Raw genomic sequence first — 18386 nt, forward strand, 5'->3', positions numbered from 1 at the left:
ACAGAAAGTTCTTGACAATGTGCTCTGATAAGAAATGCATCAGTGGTCAAAGGAATAGGGAATCATCAAAATCATAAATCAAAAGGCTTTTCTAACTGTAAGAAAAATGAAACTGCCTGCAACTCTGAGTAATGTGAACAAAAATGATAGGGGACCTTTAACGGGTCTAATCATAAATTCTACAAATACTTTCTCATAAGACAGCTTCAACAGAACTAATGAGGAGAGTGAATTTTTTTCTTTCTTATGGTCTCCACATATATTAACTTATTTTATTAATCATGCTGAGTAGGTATAGATTTTTCTTTTACTCCAAAACAACTTTGAAACTATCCAAATGTAATGTATGGGCCACTTAAGAGGTCTGACTTTGTCTAAACCAACAATCCTTAGCTTTACCATTTCAATGGTAATGTTCTCTAAAATAATATTAAAAGTCTTCTTAGAAAACACAGAGTAGAAGTAGACAACTTACTGCTGAAAAATTTAGGTCTGCAAAAGCATACACATGTGATAAATAACATATTTTAAAGGCTCTGGGTAAAAGATTAACCAAACTTAACTTACCTAGCCATCTGCAGATGCTTTCTCCTGAGAATGATCAGGGTGACCAGCAGCAATCCAATCAACAGTGTGCTAAGAATGGCCAGCACTGAGATGACTACCACATTGGGATTCATCTCTGTAACTAAACAGATACACCATGCGTTTCAGTTACAGCTTCCATTAATGGAAACTAACAGAACCATTCACTGGACCTACGATGACAACAGCAGCAACAGTGATGTTTCTCCAAGCTGACAATGACCTCTTCCTGGTCAACTATAAGTTAGTGGGCTGATAAAAAGTATTTAAGGCCTACATTCTGGATGTTCTTATAAAGGGAAATTATAAACTGTGAATAATTCCTGTGACATAGTTTAAATTCACTTGAAAACATTAAATTAGAAGTCATTATCATGTATTTTCATTCTTTAACATTTTCAGAAGCTTGCAAACTCTTATTTTATGCCCATGATTTTAAAGTCAGAAAGCACAACTGTATATTTCACTCACAGCTAGTAATGTATATGAAAAAGGCATTAGCAAGCTACCATCTGCTACGGCACTTAACACATCGTAGAGGCAGGCATCCTGATGATCTGTAACCATATGTTGAGAGGTTTTTCCATCTGTACAACTCAGGAGCTTAAACCTACTAATAAGTGGTAGGGCCCTTCAGAACAAGGGTTGTGTCCCTTTCATATACTTTATACGATGTCCAGTCCACGATGGCACTTACACGCTGCCTAGTTCATCACACTTCATGGAAGAGCAGGATATTAAAGGTGGGATTATATGTCAAATGTTGCATAAAACTCTTTTAACAGTAGACCGGACGCCAAGAGGAGAATGAGACCATTCTCTACTGATCACAAAGTCATGGGGCTGGCGGCACATGCACTCCCCAGGCCTCTGGGCGCTGCCACTTCCCATTTGGGACAATGTGGCTCCAGTTCACGGGCAGGGTACTTGAAAGAAAGAGCAGTAGACTCATGGTCAGGAGAGCTTGTCCAAGTTCACTGGACTACTGACTGCCATTTGGGGAGGCTGTTTCATCTGTCTCTCTGGGCTTCATTTTCCTCACTTGCAAACAAGTTTAATAACATCAACTGCTTCACTGGCTTGCTATAGAGGTGACAGGGAATAATGAACGATAAATTACACTTAGAAGAGTGTAAAAGGATGTAGAAATGACAGGCCATTGATATATTTTTTAGGCCCATTTCTGTCCTCTCTTCTGAAAAAACAAAAATTTTAAAAATCCAAAACAAACCAACCAAAAAAGTCCACGCTATTCATCATTGGATACCGCGATGAATATATGACAAAGGCGACAGAAATGAAAATGGATCCAGTAAAGGGTAATGTGAAAGTTAGAGTGGTTTTATTACAGGCAGCTTCATAGAAGATCTCAGATTGTAGAATCAGACTCTAACAAATGGAAATAAAACGTATAACTCAGAAAAAGGCAGGAGGCAACCAATCACTGTGTCTCTCTCACATCGATGTTCCTCTCCCTCGCTCCCTCCCTCTCTCTCTCCTCTCCTTCCACTCTCTCTGGAAAAACAATGGAAAAAATATCCTCAGGTGAAGATTAAAAAAGGAAAAGAGAGAGAAAAAGAAAAAGAGTAAGGGAACAGCATTATTCTAGACCTTTCATTATTTTTAAATTTCCCCACTTCTAGTTTCCGCTTGATTGGAAGCCTTTCTGCTCTGACCCTGTAGCTGAGTCTTGCGGTTATGCGGTGGGTAAGGGCCAAGGCTGAAAAAGATGAACCGGAGCTGGTTAGGCTACTACTGGAGAGGGTGATGAAACTGATAATAACTAGCATTTCGACCGCACGTGCCAGGGTTTTATGTCCTTTATCTCTAAGCCTCGAAACAACTCAGCAAGGTATACATAGGGTGTCCCCAAAAATGTATTCACACTTTGAATAATTATAAAGGCAGTGTTTGTACTTCAACTGCATTTTCAAATTTCCAGTAGCATTTTAGGATGAATTTCCTTTGTTCAAAGCTTAGTCTGGCTGAAAAGAAAGAAACATCAATTGGGCTATCAGCTGTGAAAGTGTGTATACATGTTTTGGGGACACCCTGTATTATAATTTTAGCTTTAGAGATGAAAAAAACAAAGGTTCAGAGAGAGTAAATATCTTCTCCTAAGTCACATAGAGACTGAAATAAGCACTCCCTGACCTCGAAGCTTGGAATTTTTCAATAGAACAAATATGGGCTCCATTAAAAAGATAGATTATATATATTTAAAAAGAAAATGTAAGAAAGATTCAGAAAGATACAACTTTTAAAGACACCAGATTCCCCTGAAATATGTAGTTACCCATTGTTGAGACGGCTATAAATGTGGGGACACTGGGGCTGTCATGGCTAAAGCTGGTGACACTACAGTTGTAGGCAGTGGCAGGAAGAAGGCTGGAGATGGTCACAACATGAGAAGAAACAGAAATCGGTTCCTGGAGATGCAGAAAATAAAACAAATGTTATGTAATCTTCATTTATTTTGATTTTTAAATTTTTCATAGTTGAGTTGGAAATGTAGGGACAGTAAAGAATTTAAAAAACAAAAAGAATAGCACTGAAAAATAAGTTATAAGCAATGCTACAGTAAACACAATTTCAAAATTATGGGAACATAAGTATATGTCCACAAACACATAATATATGTATATATATTTTCGTATTCCTAGCAATTAGATTGCTGGGTCAAAAGTTGTGTATGTTTAATTTTGAAAGGTATTGACAAGGTGTCCTCCATAGACATTTTCCTGTTATTGCCTACTATCAACGCCTGACAATGCGTGTTTCCCTCTCTACTCCTAACATAGCATAGTGGCAAACTCTTTGAGCTTTCTCCAGTCTTATTAGTGGAAATTATACCTCATTGCAATTTTATTTTGCATTTCATTCCCCATGAGTGAGGTCGATCATCTTCATATATTTAAGAGCCTTTCGTGTTTATTTTCTGTGAAGTATTTATCTTGAGTCGTTGGTCTTTATGTTTTTTATTTGTAGTAGTTCTTTGTATATTAAGGACACCACCCCCTTTGCCTGCATTCTTGACTTTTAAATAGCATCCATCAAAGGCAGGACCAACTTTGCATTCTCAAAAATATTTAAGATTAACCTATTCAACATAGAACAAGTTGCTAATTTGGTGAGCCCATAATCAGACTAGTGACTAGTACTACTGCGCAATATAAAAAGCTGAGCTGGCAAAACTGGGATCTGAAATACCGCCGCCTAAAGGCACGGAGGCATCAGCCCCAGCCTCATTAGCCCATAGAAGGCTTCTAAGGAAAGGCCTCTGCGGCAAGGCTCAGCCGTAGGAAGGAGCGGCCTAACCATTGTTTTCTTTAAGGAAGCAATCACTGCAGTTGCAGGGAGAAAAATCCACTACTGGCAGAGCAGTTATTTTCAAAAAGGATTCTTAGAATAGAAAAAAGATCCAGCTGTCTAGTAGAGATCAAAAAGAGATAAGTGAGTAGAGGGGAATATCAAAATGGGGAAGGAATGAAGCAAATTATCTTAACACTCGGTACGAAAAGATTTGTACTCGCAGAAATCCCCTTTTCTTCTCAATCTCAGGAACTTCATTATTTAAAAAGCATCAATTATTCATGTTCAGAGTCCTTGTCTATACACTATTTTGTGATATCCTTTACAAACTTGCCCTTTTCCTTCCATGTCTGACTGTAAAATATTTTTTGTCGTGGCTTTGTCACCCTGAGAGCTGCTGGTTCGTCACCTTCCTCCCATTCATTTTGAGCTGGCAGACAGCTCAGTGTTCATCGTATCTGCTGTCTGTGATTCTAAAACTTTATCGATCACCTCTCGCAGCCTTCATTTTCACAAATGAAATCGTCCTCCTTACTAACTAGACAAGGGTTCTCCTTTTCAATTCTCTTTGTAATATGCATCTCTCTTGTGGCACTTGTTTTAATTTAATTACTTCTAGAATAATAAATGTCTATCCGCAACAGTATGAAAAAAATTTTTGAAGGCAAGTAGTAATTCTACCATTTGTGTTCCATACAGTAATTTACACAAAACTGGCAATCAGCTCGTGTTTGTTAAATTATATTTTACATGGCAGTGTCTTTACCCCCTCAGTTAATTTAATGTCCAATAGGAAAAAGGAACCACTTTAGTTCTTCAGCATGAACCAGAGTGGCTAAAGTTCAGGGACAAAAGATACATACGAAGATGAAAATCAACTTGGCAATTTGACAACTCAGTTCTCATAACACATTCTGGGCTTGTTCTGAGCATGCTGTTAATGTTTATCACTAAAACACAAAACCGTAAATGAACAGTTTTCATTTTCTATAGCTCAAAGAAATAAAAGATTTTCACTTTGCTCAGCTAATTAGCCTTAATCAAAATTAACTCAGAAAAGGAAAATCAGCAGGTACAGTACCTGGAGCTTTGTCTCCTGACCAGAGCCAACTTGTTGACAGGAGACTTCGAAGAAATCCGCCACCCCCTCTCCCACCCACAGCAAAGTCACCGAAGTCTGGGTTTTATTCACGGCAAAGAGCGATTTTGGAGGAGCTGGTTCTGAGCAAAGAAAAAGTTTTAAAATTTTAATTCAATTTAACACATTCTTTCTTCCTTCACCAATCAGCAGGATAAAATACCGCCCCCCCGCAAAAAAATTCCTAATATAGGTAGTTAAGAGCGCCAGGAAGGTTTTACATGTCTTTTGAAATATATGTCCTTTCACAAAGACAGTCACATACTTGCCTTTTCCCCTCTTCAATTTTATGCTTCTCTTTTTGGGACACTTCTGTTTGCTACTTCAGGTTTATTACAGACATCATCTATTAATAGCTATTATGTCATCTGCGCTGGAGTTAGCATCGCCCTGGGAATCCCGAGCTTCATGGGAGAAACAAGAGCCTGCGCCCAACAGGCCGAGAAAAATGAAGGGGCCCTGTGTGCTCCCTGCTGCGGGACACGCTCAGCCTGTGCTCAGCCAGCAACCTCTCCTTTCTCTGGAGGCATTTAAAATAATTTCGTTACGAATGACTTCTTAAAAATGTAGTCAAAATTTAAAAAGGTAAAGCTAAATAGATGATATGATTTCTTGTTTATAGAAAAAGATGGATGAAAGAGAAACAGACTCATAGACACAGAGAACAGGCCAATGGTTGCCAAAGGGAAGGCAGGTTGGGTGCAAAAGTGGAGGGATTGAGAAATGCAAACTGGCAGTTACAAAACAGTCACAGGGATGTAGAGCCCAGCACAGGGAATATGGACAATAATATTGCAATAACTACGTATGGGGCCAGGTGGGTACTGGAAACATCGGGGGAACACTTTGTAAAGTATATCATTGTCTAACCACTATGCTGCACACCTGAAACTAATACAAAATAATATTTAATGTAAACTATAATTGAAAAGAATTTTTTAAAAGAAAAAATATTAATGGAAAGGCACTAGATGGTTAATAAAATGTTAGCAAACTTATTTTTTTATCTTTTTCATTTAGACATTTTATCATGATGAATAAATTAATTCATTAGTCACGTAAGCTGTGCTGGCCAGGCCCCGTCATCCTCATTTTCAGTCATTGAATCACTGAACCTGTTGGCTTGACACCAAACCCCTGGCTGTTCCCGGTTCTAGGAGTGGTCTGCTGTCTTGTTCCCGCATTCCTCAGTCTCTGCTGATCCCCTCCCGATGCCGCTGTCCTTAGGGCATTGCCTTTCTTTTGATGACCTCCAATATATAAAGGATATGCCTCAATCAAGTTCTTAAACCACGGCCCCTGTGAGCTGCTGGCGGACTCCTTCACGTTGCTTGTTTGGACATACCCTACCTTGCTGTTGGGTTCACATGACAGCATACTCTGTCCACCTGCGTGTCCCTGTCAGACAACTATTCCCACAGTTTGATTGTTACTTGGGTTTCTTTTTATTATTTGCCCCACTCTCCCAAGTCTGTCTCCAGTTCCTAGCCTTTAGAAATGCTTCAAAAAGCCCCGGAGGCCATTTCACTCCTTTGACAGGTATATGTCTTTGTGGGGGAAGGCTTAGGCCTTCTTTGTAGAATATCATCATCATGGTCCTGTCCGAAACCAAGAAGTATGTCAGAATTATTCTTGACATGATTTATTACAGGTAACCTAAACTTGTGTCCAACTAAAAAGAAGCCTTTGTTCTATCCAGTCAAGGTTAGGCAGAATTGTTGAAGGAGGAAAGAGATGAGCTAGTTTTGGACAAGAATAATTCACAATAGACGTCAGGACCCCTTTCTCGTTTGCAATGAATTGTCTATTCCTCCAGACATTGTATTGTCTCACTTCCCTTCTGATGAAGACTGTTGATAAAACACAGAGGCCAACTTCCACTTCCCACATCCTTCAAAACTGTCACTGCTAATAGGATTATGAGTCAGAGAATAAGTCTTCCAGTGATCCTGACTTGGGTAGAACTTGCATCTTTGGAAGCAAGTATGAGGTTGTCTGGGGCAGATAAGAATTATTTATTAGGTTGAGCCTGCCTATTTCTCTTTAAAAAACATTTACACCATTGAATTGCTCCTCAGAGTGTGTCTCTTGGACAATGATTAGGTTCCCTAGGATATTTATATATATTTATGGGTAGAGAAAATCAGTTTAGTTATCAGATATGAGCATTGCCTGAATCTTTACTAACCTCCAGATCCGCCCTTTTTATACATGTATTTCCCATCACCTATCATCTGAGCTTACTCAACTATTTCACTATTACCTCAAACTCCATATGGTCATAGTGGAACCTGGAGTCCTTGCCTTCCCACAAATTAATTCTAATTTTCAAATACTCCTGATTCTCTCAAGTGTAGCACTATTCTTTCAATCATCTAAGACAACTATTTTGAGGCTCTTCAATTGCTCCTCAATCCTGGAGAGCATATCTTTTAATAATTGTTGCTGTCTCTTCATTTTATCTACTTTTTCATTACGTTGCAGGCTTTATCATCACACTTATCAATCATTAGAGTAGCCCCTTACTCCCTTTCCCTGCCTCTAATTGGCTTTTTCATATTTATCAGTGATGGCTTAAATAGTTTTAAAACACCAACTTGCTCATGTTAAATCCTATCTGTGCCATAATCTATTGTGATTAATGTCTACTGCGTCAAATACAAATAGGCCAAGTTTTATAAAGATCCCACTTACATTGGCCACATGCTGCCCATCTAGCTTCATCACCACCCCTCCTTCACAGACACGCTGCTCCCAGTAAAGCCAGTCTTCTCACTGACCCTCATACAGGCATTACTATTTTTTAATTCATGTATTTCCCTGCATTGTGCTTTCTTCTATTCTGACCATCCTAAGGTCAAGATGAAGTCTTACCTCCTCCTTGAAGCCTTATCTGATGACACTGTCTCTCAATGGTCTATACCTTTTCTGACCTTCTATTGCCCTTAATTATTTCCTATTTGATCTATATAAATGAAGTTCTGATTCAACTAGATCCTACTAGATTATTTAAGAACATGGGCCATGTGTTATAAATAAATTATATTGTTTTCACCTTGAACCAGCCACCTGTAGGAACTCAACATATCTTATCTATTACAGGTTTAAAATAGAAGTCAAGATTCATTAACCAGAGGTGTTAGGATTCAAGCATCAGTCAAGACCAGACACACTGGGGTTGAATTTTGATATCCTCTGCCTTGTTATAGTGATCATGTTAATAAAAATGATCCGTTTTCAGTGGCAGAGTCAGGAAATACATCTTGGATATTAGAGTAAGGGTTTGTTTTGATCTGGCTGAGAATGTGGATCCAGGAGATAGCTAAGCATTGCTTATTCTAAATATTATTAAATATTTAAATTAAATATTATTAATTTCATATGATATGGAATACAATTACACACAAGAAACTTTTAATTGTTCTATGTCTTCCTGAATTCTATCTCTACAAAATTGATATGCTGAAGCCCTAACCCCTAGCCTTCAAAATGTGATGATACTTAAAGGAAGGGCCTTTCAAGATGTGATTAAGTGAAAATGAGGTTATTAGGGTAGACCTACTCCAATCTGACTGGTGTCCTTACAAAAAGAGGAAATTGGGGCAGAGACACCAAAGATGGATGGGTACAGGGAAAAGACCATTTGAGGGCACAACTAGAAAGAGGTAGTTCACAAGCCGAGCAGGGAGGCCTCAGGAGGAGCCAAACCTGCCAACACCTTGATCATGGAATTTTAGCCTCTAGAACTGTGTGAAAATACATGTCTATTGTTTAGGCCACCCAGTCTGTCATATTTTATTATGGCAGCCTTAGCAAACAAACGAATGCAGTCTCATATTGTTTAAAATATCAAATAATAGTCTAGCTCATAAAGGGGAGGAATAGAAATACCTTGTTCATGTTATGAAGAGTAAATGAGCTTTAAGATAATGTATACAAAAATATAAACAATCATGTAGATATTAGTTATAGAACATCTGGTTATTGCTTTCTATCTCTTTAAATCACATTTAACCTCTTCAGATTGCTCTGCTCCATAACATCAGATCGCCAGGTTTCCTTTTGGTTATGAGACCCTATGGATATGGGTAAAATAGGCTATTTTTACAAAACGGGGTACAGATGCACGGTTGTTTGCTTCTAAATTCTCTCTAAAAGCTTCCTAACATCCTGTGTTGCAATCAACTACTTGGCCTTTTCTCTTTCCTTCTTTTCTCTCCCCTTCAATGCCTCTCCTATGCGAGTTGGAAATCCAACCTGATTTCATAAGGAAATCAAGTAGCTTGCGCTGAGCGTGGGCAAAGGGGAAGCTGAAAAGCTCTCCCGCCACTTCATTCCCATCGGGTTAGGAGAGGTGCAAGCTGCCGCCCAGGCTCTCTGGGGAGGCGGGCGACCTCGGGCGAAGTACAAGCTGGTGTCTGATTCTTATTCTCTGCTCTGGCAGCAAATCTCTTATTTCCAGAGAATTCCAAAGGGAGCCAGGTGTGATATTTAGCCTTGGAGCAGAATGGAATGTATTTATTGTCTAAAATCCCCCTTTCTCTGCCAGTTATTACATTGTTTCTTATTTTAATGTGACCCATTAGTTTAGCTGCTGATAGAATGGTGTTAATGAGGTCAAGATTATACCCATAAGGGCCAACTAGATTCATTCTGCTGGCATTTTGTACCTCTAAACTTGGTGAGTCATTTTACAAACGTGTAACGTTGGTGATAAGGGGAATTTAATAGAAAAACATTGTAAAAAAATGATCAATGATGGCAAAATCTATTTTCATTCCTCAGCCTCATTGACAGCAATTTGCTAGTATCCTAGTGTACAAAGGATTGTCTTTAACATCTATATTATATGTCCTTAAAATCTATTTTTATTTTCTTCAACGCAGGCATTTCTACCTTAAGCAGAATAAGCAGTATAAACTTGGCCAAAAAAAGCACCTGGGACTTAAGCAGTCGAAGCTGCATAAATTACGTTCAACTTGGTCAAAACATCTGCAAAAGAAAGAACTATTTGAAAGGGAAAAAAAGTAGAGAAATTATTGAGGGTGAGTTAAGATTGATGTGCAATAAAATTAAGAGGAGGAAAATTATGTTAAAGAGCAAGAAATCTTTGTTAGAAATAAGGTTTATTAAGCCTATTTCTCTTGTTGACTTGGGACATTCTCTTTTTAGATACATTTAATAAGTAATTAGACCATTTAAAAACAACATTGGGGAATTTTTTAAAAGTTCAGGCAAATATTTAGCATTAAATTGTAATTAGGCCCTATTCATAAACAAAACAAAAATTTCCCAGGAATTAGAAATACCTAATTAGAAATTAGGAATTAGAAATGTCACTTCCATTACATTTTAAATAAATTCTTTATGGCTTAATGAGAGCAAATATAATACCCCCTTCTGTGAACCACTGGGTGTGTCTATGGTTTTACCAGCTTATGTAACTTCTAAAGACTGGTAGAAGTTCTCAGAGAAAGCTCTCATTTAACTTTACTTAGTTTCAAAACCAAATTTCTGACTTCCTACTTTTTTTTTCGGTTTCAGGAATATGTGTTTTTGCTCGGCATTTTTATTTAGTTAGGAGTTACATATTGCAGAATTCTTAGAACACGATCATTGCTCCTACGTATCAGTAACCTTGTTGCTTTTACTCTATCTAGACTCATGTATGAGTTAAATTCTAAAACTTGAACATTAAAGACCAGTTAGTCTAGACCCTCATTTTATAGATGAGCCAACTGAACCCCAGAGGGCCTGAGCCACTTTCCTAAGGTAACACAACTTATCTGTGAGAGCAACAACTGGATTCCAAGCCTCTGTACCTCTCTAGTGAAGGGTCCTTCACAGACCTGGCTTCCTCCAGCCAAAACATGGGTGTTTTCCATTCATTCCCATGTAACTGTGGATGATGAGACTCCTGGAAAGTTTCTTTGCCTAGAAGACCCACTTACCCAGAACGAGCACTTCCTTACGATGTACACAAATCGGTGCAAAACCTCGCAGTCACTGCCCTATGAGTCCATCATTCAGATCCTTCTAATAGAGTCAAAAGAAACTTGTAAAGCATGCAAGTCGCATTATAGTGGGCCGCAGAAACACTTCTAAGGAAGTGCTGAAGTTGTGTGGCCCGGTTGTGGGCAGCGGACAGATTCCACTGAAACTCAGAAGACCACAGTAGCAAATGGGAGAGGCGTGTGTTAAGAAGAGGTATCAGTTAGCCTCAGCTGCAGGAAAGGAGCGGGGCGGGGACATGCCTGGCAGCCTAGCCCAGAAAACAATGCTGGCCTGGGGCTGCTGGCCACGCAGGTCGCTGAAGAGGAGCAGTGCAGCAGTGATCCTCTGCAAACCTTAAGAACAGGCCTGCATTTATTAGTCAATAGAAAAGCCTTCCACAGGCTCCCAGCCTCACTCCTACCTACTCAGCTACCCCATAAACGCCCACACTCTATCATTCATCACCTTACTTCGGATTCAGCCAGCCTAAGGCCACCTCCTCCACTGGCACCCTGGCCCATCTCCTCTGGCCCAACCAAGGACATCGCTCTAATAAGGCTCATCTCCAACTATTGTGCATCATCAATTTTTCCTGCTCTGTCGAATCACTCTGATTAGCTCATGGACAAGCTGCTTCTACCTCCTTAAGGAAAAAAACAAAAAACCCAACCAAACAAATGAATACTCTTCGATCCTGTCCTTCAGCTCCTGCTCATTTTCTCTCTTGTTTATAAATAACGTTCCTCACAAGTTTTGTTATTCCAGCTGTCTTCGGCTTTTCCCCTTTCATTCTCTCTTGAAAGCTTTTGAATTATATACTTTTCCTTACCGCTCCATCCACATGTCTCCTCCTGGAATCACCAGTGCCTTCTGGGTTAGGAAGATCAGTGATCAATTCTCATTTCTTATCTGGACTTATCAGCAGGCTCGACAAGTTAATCACTGTGTACTCATTGAAGCACTTTCTGTGCTTGGCTCTTAGCACATCACATTTTTCTGAGCCTCTCCCTATTTCAGTGGCCACTCCTTCTCAGAATTTTTTGCTGGTTCCTGATCGCCACTTCCACTTCTTAAGGCTGGATTGCCCCTGGGCTTAGTCCCAGGGTAACACCCTTTTCCTTTATTCATTCCTCAATAATCTCATCAAGTCAGTTTCCTGACTACCCTCAAATCTGTATTTCCAATCTGTAAGTGTCCAAGTTCCTACTGCCTACCCAGTGTCTGCTCTTTAATGTTTAATTGACACCTTCAAAGAGGACACATCCAAACCTGAACTTCTGGTCTTTCCCCTAAACCGGCCTCTGCCATGTTTACCAACTCAATGAACAGTACCCCTGTCCTCCCGATAGCTCAGATCTTGGCATCTCCCTAGACTTTTCATTCATTTACAGACAGCATCTAAGTCTATCAGCAGATTCTCTGTGCTACCTTCAAAGTAACATTTTCATCACTCTCATGACTACCATCCTGATCCAAGCGAATATAATCTCTTACCTGGATAGATGCCTCCTAACTTTAAGGTGACCATGTAATTTATCAAAAGTGTCCAAATTAAAATACTTTGGGGAAAGAAAGGATTGCTAAAGAGGATGACTAGTTTCTAACTGATCCATTACAGATGTAAAGTGCTGTTCGGGACATCAGGGACGCATGGTCATCTTACCTAACTGCCTCTCCCCTCAGCCCTGAGCAGCCCACTCACCAAACCGATCCCGCGAAACTTGCCAGGTCACGTAACTTCTCTGCTTGAACCGTTCAATGGAGTGTCTGTCATCTTACTCAGAGGAGAATGTCTTTTCAACAACCCTTCATTATCCGCTCCTTTGCTACCTCTCGGCCCTTTTATTTACTACTCTTCTGTTCACTCCACTTCAGCCACACTGCCTTCCTGACTTTTTCTTTTCCAGTTTATTTTTTATTGTTGAGATTATTCCAGATGTCCCCACATTTCCCCGCACACCCCCCCTTTCTGTGAACTTGCTGGGCACGCCGCTGCCTCTCGGGCTTTGCACCATGGCTCCCTCTGCCGACAGAATCTCCTCTGGTGTCCACTGGGCTCACTCCCTCCTTCGGGTTTTCACTGAAATAGCACCTTTACAGTGAGGCTTACCCCATTCCTCCCCTCCTACAAAAATCGCTCCCCTACCCTCCATAGCACTCTTCCTTTTTTTAATAAACTTCTCAGCATTGGACATCGTGTATTTATGTTTTGCCTCCCTTCACTAGAATAAGGGTAGAAGTTTTTGTCAGTTTATTTCTGTGTCCTCTGCGCATAAAATAGTGCATGGCACATAGGAAATGCTAAATAAATATTTGTTGACTGACAGAATGAATTAATTTTTTAAACATATGTCTTTATTGATTGCAGAGAGAGGAAGGGAGAGGGGGAGAGAGAAACATCAATGATGAGAGAGTCATTGATCGGCTGCCTCCTGCAGGCCCCCCACTGGGGATGAAGCCCGCAACCGGGCATGTGCCCTGACCGGGAATCGAACCGCCATCTCCTGCATCCTAGGTCATTGCTCAACCACTGAGCCACACCCGGCTGGACACAATGAATTAATTTTTAAAAACTATAGTAGCTTGATTATTGTATTAGCTGCTCCTTTTCTCTCTTTCTCCCTTCTTTCCATCTATTGAGTCTTCCTTCTGCCCTTCCTTCTCTCTGTGCTCCATTGACACAATTTATTCACATTCTTATTTTATTAAACTCACTTTCTTCTTTTTTTCTTTTGGGGGGCATAAGGAGTACAACAAGTTAGTCACTTCCTAGGAGAGGATTCAAGCAAAGTGCGGGTGGAGAGGGGGAGGAACTTTAACCTCAGTAAGCTGTGACTCGGCCCTCTACTCACTTCTTACCCAAAATGAGGGCTGCATAGATCCAAGCAGCTATGTCCAAAATTGTAAACTCAGTGACTTCACCATAAGAATAAGTCAATTTCCCACTGGGAATGAGACCACGGAGGCAGTACATGTGATGGCTGGGCTTTATACAGTTAGAAGTTACATGTCACCCAAATGTGTATAATTATTTGTAATCTGCTGAAATATTACGAGAGAGAAATAGAGTCTAATATTCCCCAAATTCCTAACATCTGAAAGTGTTTTGATTTTTTTTTTTTTTTTTTGGTCTATAGTCAAATTGTGCTTAAAGATTTTTAATTTATATAAAATCTTTCATGACTGAGATTAAGAAAATCAAGCCAATGTCATTAATATCTAAATTCCAAAACAGGAACAGAAAACCACACAAATGGGTGTGAGGTTCCTCCCTGTTCTGTTAAATGCGTTAATAGAAAATAGAAGTTTTTGTAAAAAAACCCAAAAAACGCCCAAATCCAGGAAAACGTAAGTAACAGATGGACATAAAGTACTGAATCACTGTTTCCAGATGCAGGCTCAACAGTGTGGGGTGGGACAAACTTCCCAAGATCCCAGCTCAAATGAGGACACTCCCTGCAGCGCACATCCCCCCCAGCGCCGCAGCTCCCTGACTCCTAATCTGAACCTGCCGAGCATGCCTGCCATCAGGACAGGGCAGAAGCCTGCCCATGGCGGTGTAGACATCCTGCCTTTGGCTTTCTCAGGCCCTACTAGCTGTTTCTTCCCACTCTCTTGCTGGCTTCCCTTCGGCTCAGTTCTAAATGCTGGGATGCTTACTCCAGGCCAGACCCAGGCTTCTCTTCTCCTCTGTTCCTGCTTACTACTTGGTGATCTTATCCAAACACCCCCAAATTTCTATTTCCAGCCTAGAATTCTCTTCTGAGTTCCAGACACTTGTATCAGTAACCTCCTTACCTGACAACTGCGCTTGGATGTTTTCTCAGTATTTTCATTTCCAAGGAAGAAGCCTTGATTCTCCCCTTACCCCAGATCTACTTCTCCTCTAGTTTTTCCAGTCTTTTCCATCTCAGCGGATTGCACCACCACCCACCCTAGTTGCTCAAGAGCAAAGCCTAGAAGTCATTCTTAATTTCCTTTTCACTCATATTCTATTTTCACCCCATCAGGAAGCCCTGTGAACACAACCTCCAAAACAGCTCCTGAATTCTGCCCACTTTTCTCCATCTCCCTTCCTACCAGTCCAGTAAAAGTTACCATCACTTCCCACGGCCCTTGATTGACTTAGAATGCTGTGTTTAAAGCTAAGGACAAATAGTCCCTTAATTGGTCTCCCTACCTTCATTATTGACCCAACCATCCTTTCTCCCTTGAAGAACCAGAGAGATTATTTTAAATATAAGTTAGATTATTTTTTAAATTCTGTAAATGGCTTCGAATTGCACACAAAATAAAATCGCAGCTGTATGCCTTACAAATCTGTATAGTGTGGCCTCTGACTGTTCCCTCTGCCTAGCGTGCTCTGCCCCAGCCTTCTCGTGGCAGATACTTCTTTGTTATTACGACACTTCCTCATTGCTTCCTCAAAGAAAGATGGTTTTTATTGTTCTGTTTTCACCACACAGCCACTCTGTACCACACTCTCCTGTTTTAATGCTCTGAAAGTACTTGTTATTACCCCCCCTTTACTGGATCATAAGCGTGTTGTGAACAGCAAGCGCAAAAGTCCTTCAGGCTCATTACTACCAGTAGTCTGGCATCTGAGCAGTGCTGAGAAGGTTGTGGGTATATATTTGCTAAGTGAATTAATGAATGGCTATTCTATTACCATACAGCTATTTTGTGGTATGTCCAACACTTCTCATTCCTATTTCTGTTCCTGTCTTCTCTTCTTAAGTTGGAAAACTGATGGTCTGAGGTAAACATATCAAATCTTCCTAAAGTTTATCTGGAGTTCCGGGTAGATTTACAAAGACTAGAAGTTATGACTGGTTGCTGGTTGAAGCCACAGTTGCCTGCAGACCAATGAGTTCTTATAAAGTAACAAGTCCTAGAGCAGATTTGATTGACAATTTTATTGACTGTCAAAGGGAGCTGTCATTACATACCATTAGAGGAACCGTGGAACTTCTGGCAACCTAAAATTCCTGATGGGATGACTGGCTCAGAGCCCTGTGAACAGCACTACTATTGGTGCATGTCTTTTGTGGATGTTTACTGATGACATAATAATTGAAAACTCTTGGCAATTATTTTGAGGGCTCTCTACCCTCATGCATGCCATCTTGGATTAATTTACATTTTACTGGATTCATTGATAGTCTGATTTCTTTTCATAGATATAGACCTTTTCCTCCATGACAGCAAGTAGAATAACTCCAAAGAGGCCTCTGTCACAGAGAAACTGAATTTGGAGTTGTTAGCTTAACCAGTTTTGGTCCTACGTTCAACAACAGCATTCCAATTCGCACAAGTCCTGAAAATCTGGGTGTTCAAGTTATATTTTTCTGTAAAGTAAAATTAATTTGACTTCTATGTATACCAAATAAGTGCTTTAAAGAAACATGAAATGAATAGAATCAAAGTTTTGTGAGAGGAAACATAATTTCAATTTAATTATTACTAAAGCAAAATGTTTTTATTTCTCTGAAAGGTGAAACTTACTTTGGTTAAATATTAATTGGAATGCTGTTTTCAACTTTGAGGTCTGAAATTTCAATTCAATTCACTCAGTATCTATTGAGCATCTACAGTAGGCAAGGCATTGTGTTATAGGAAATTGAAAGAGCTTATTAAACACAATAATGAGATAAGCAGAATAGAAAATAGACCTTTAGACAAACAAATAAAGAGTAAGATTATTTAGTTTTCAGGAGGAAAAAAAGGCTGAGACCAGGTACATTATATACAGATGAGCATGTTTTCAGAGAGGAGAAAGCTAGAGGCAATATTCTATCTGATATTAAAATAAAGACAAGGAAAAGCTTGTTGATTCCAAGGGTGGTGATTCACTAGAATTAATTTCTCTGGGAACTTGCCTTTCATTCTGGAAAAGTTTAAAGGAACTTTCTAAACTAGTTTAAGTCGTCCTGTCTGTTAACAAGGAGCTATGGAGGCTCAAAACCTCATGATAAGTTTGGGAAACTTGTGGTTTTTACTCAGACTCCTATGCAGTATGAGTATAATTGTACCAGATCATGGCTTTAACCCATACTCACTTCATAGATCATCCATAATGTCACATAAAAATGACAGTGAAGCATGCAATAGGCCCACTGGATGCTATTTTTGGTAAGACCATCTCTGAACTTGCACTTTAAGGGAGACTAACAAGTCAAATAAGCCGGATAAAGAAGCTAGGACCTGAGAATCACAGTTACCAGCCGTGATAAAGCTTGGGGAAAGAAAGGCACAGGGAACATGAGTGTAATCTTCAAATAGTTCCACTTATCCAGAAATGAGTTTTAAACTGACATTTATACATGGGCAAAATTACAGACCATGGCTGGAATTGATAGGCAGGCGATTTGTTACCAGAAAGATCATGCAATGTTGGACCCTAGTGAGCTCCACATTCCTAGAATTCGGGCACAGACTGCTAGGGAAGAGCAGATTGTCTGCAGTGCCCCAGACTGAACTCCTCCAGAGATTCTCTACAGGACAGTACCGCCCCCTTGAGGGTGTTTTGAAATTTGCAGAAATGTTTTTAATAGTCACGACAGAAATTAACTGGATTTCTGTGAGCAGGGCACAGAAATGCTAGATGTCCTGCAATGATGAAGAAAGCTCCAAACAGAAAAATTGTCCCATGTCCAATGTACCACGTGACTTTCTAATGTCACACCAGAATAAATCCATTATAAATATAATTGCAAGTATTTTACCATGTAATAATATTGGACATTTTTTCAAGAAGTTAAGTAAAATAACTTAGAAGAAAGTCAGTAAAAAGGATATACAAATGGAATTAAGATGTTATTTAAAAATTATGTAATAATTTACTTTTTCTGCCAATAGTATCTATTCAATATGTCATGTATTTCCAAGTACCTATTCAGTTTTAAGGGGTTTCAGTGCCAGAGTTTAGTTTTTGCATGGCAAATATGAGACAAAACATTTAAAACTTAGTGCAATAAATTATAGAGATATGCAACTATTGGGTAAACTAAGGATAGATTATGCTCTGTTTTGTTTGGAATGTTCCATGAGTTTTCTAAAGGTACATTAGTGTCAATGATGCTACTCATGGTATTTAAGCTGCTAATAAAATACCCCAGATCAGTCTTTACTAATAGCTGAACAAATGAACATATAAAATAACAGTGATGATTTGAGATCCTTATGAATACACTTAGACACAGCATATAAATTAGCAGACACCTGAAACAGTGATGTCAGTGAGTTGTATTAAGTGTTTTGAAATATTTTATTACCATTCTATATATTTTGATTTTTAAAATACAAAATAAGATCTCTGCTCTGAAAATTACATATTGAATTGGAAAGCATTTATTTT

General features: G+C 39.4%; 1 protein-coding gene across 1 annotated transcript in view; it reads right to left on the minus strand.

Annotated features, from left to right (window-relative positions):
* The window catches only part of PTPRO (protein tyrosine phosphatase receptor type O), a 180205-nt gene that overhangs the window by 36516 nt on the left and 125303 nt on the right, over positions 1-18386 (minus strand). The window contains exons 13-15 of the mRNA XM_087813781.1: positions 4979-5118; positions 2882-3014; positions 568-688 (exon numbers count right to left, since the gene is read on the minus strand). Coding sequence (XP_087669907.1) covers positions 568-688; positions 2882-3014; positions 4979-5118 — 394 coding nt within the window. The remainder of the gene's footprint in view (positions 1-567; positions 689-2881; positions 3015-4978; positions 5119-18386) is intronic.

This window comes from Miniopterus natalensis, chromosome 2 (assembly GCF_054644295.1).
Source record: "Miniopterus natalensis isolate mMinNat1 chromosome 2, mMinNat1.hap1, whole genome shotgun sequence".
Taxonomy (NCBI): domain Eukaryota; kingdom Metazoa; phylum Chordata; class Mammalia; order Chiroptera; family Miniopteridae; genus Miniopterus; species Miniopterus natalensis.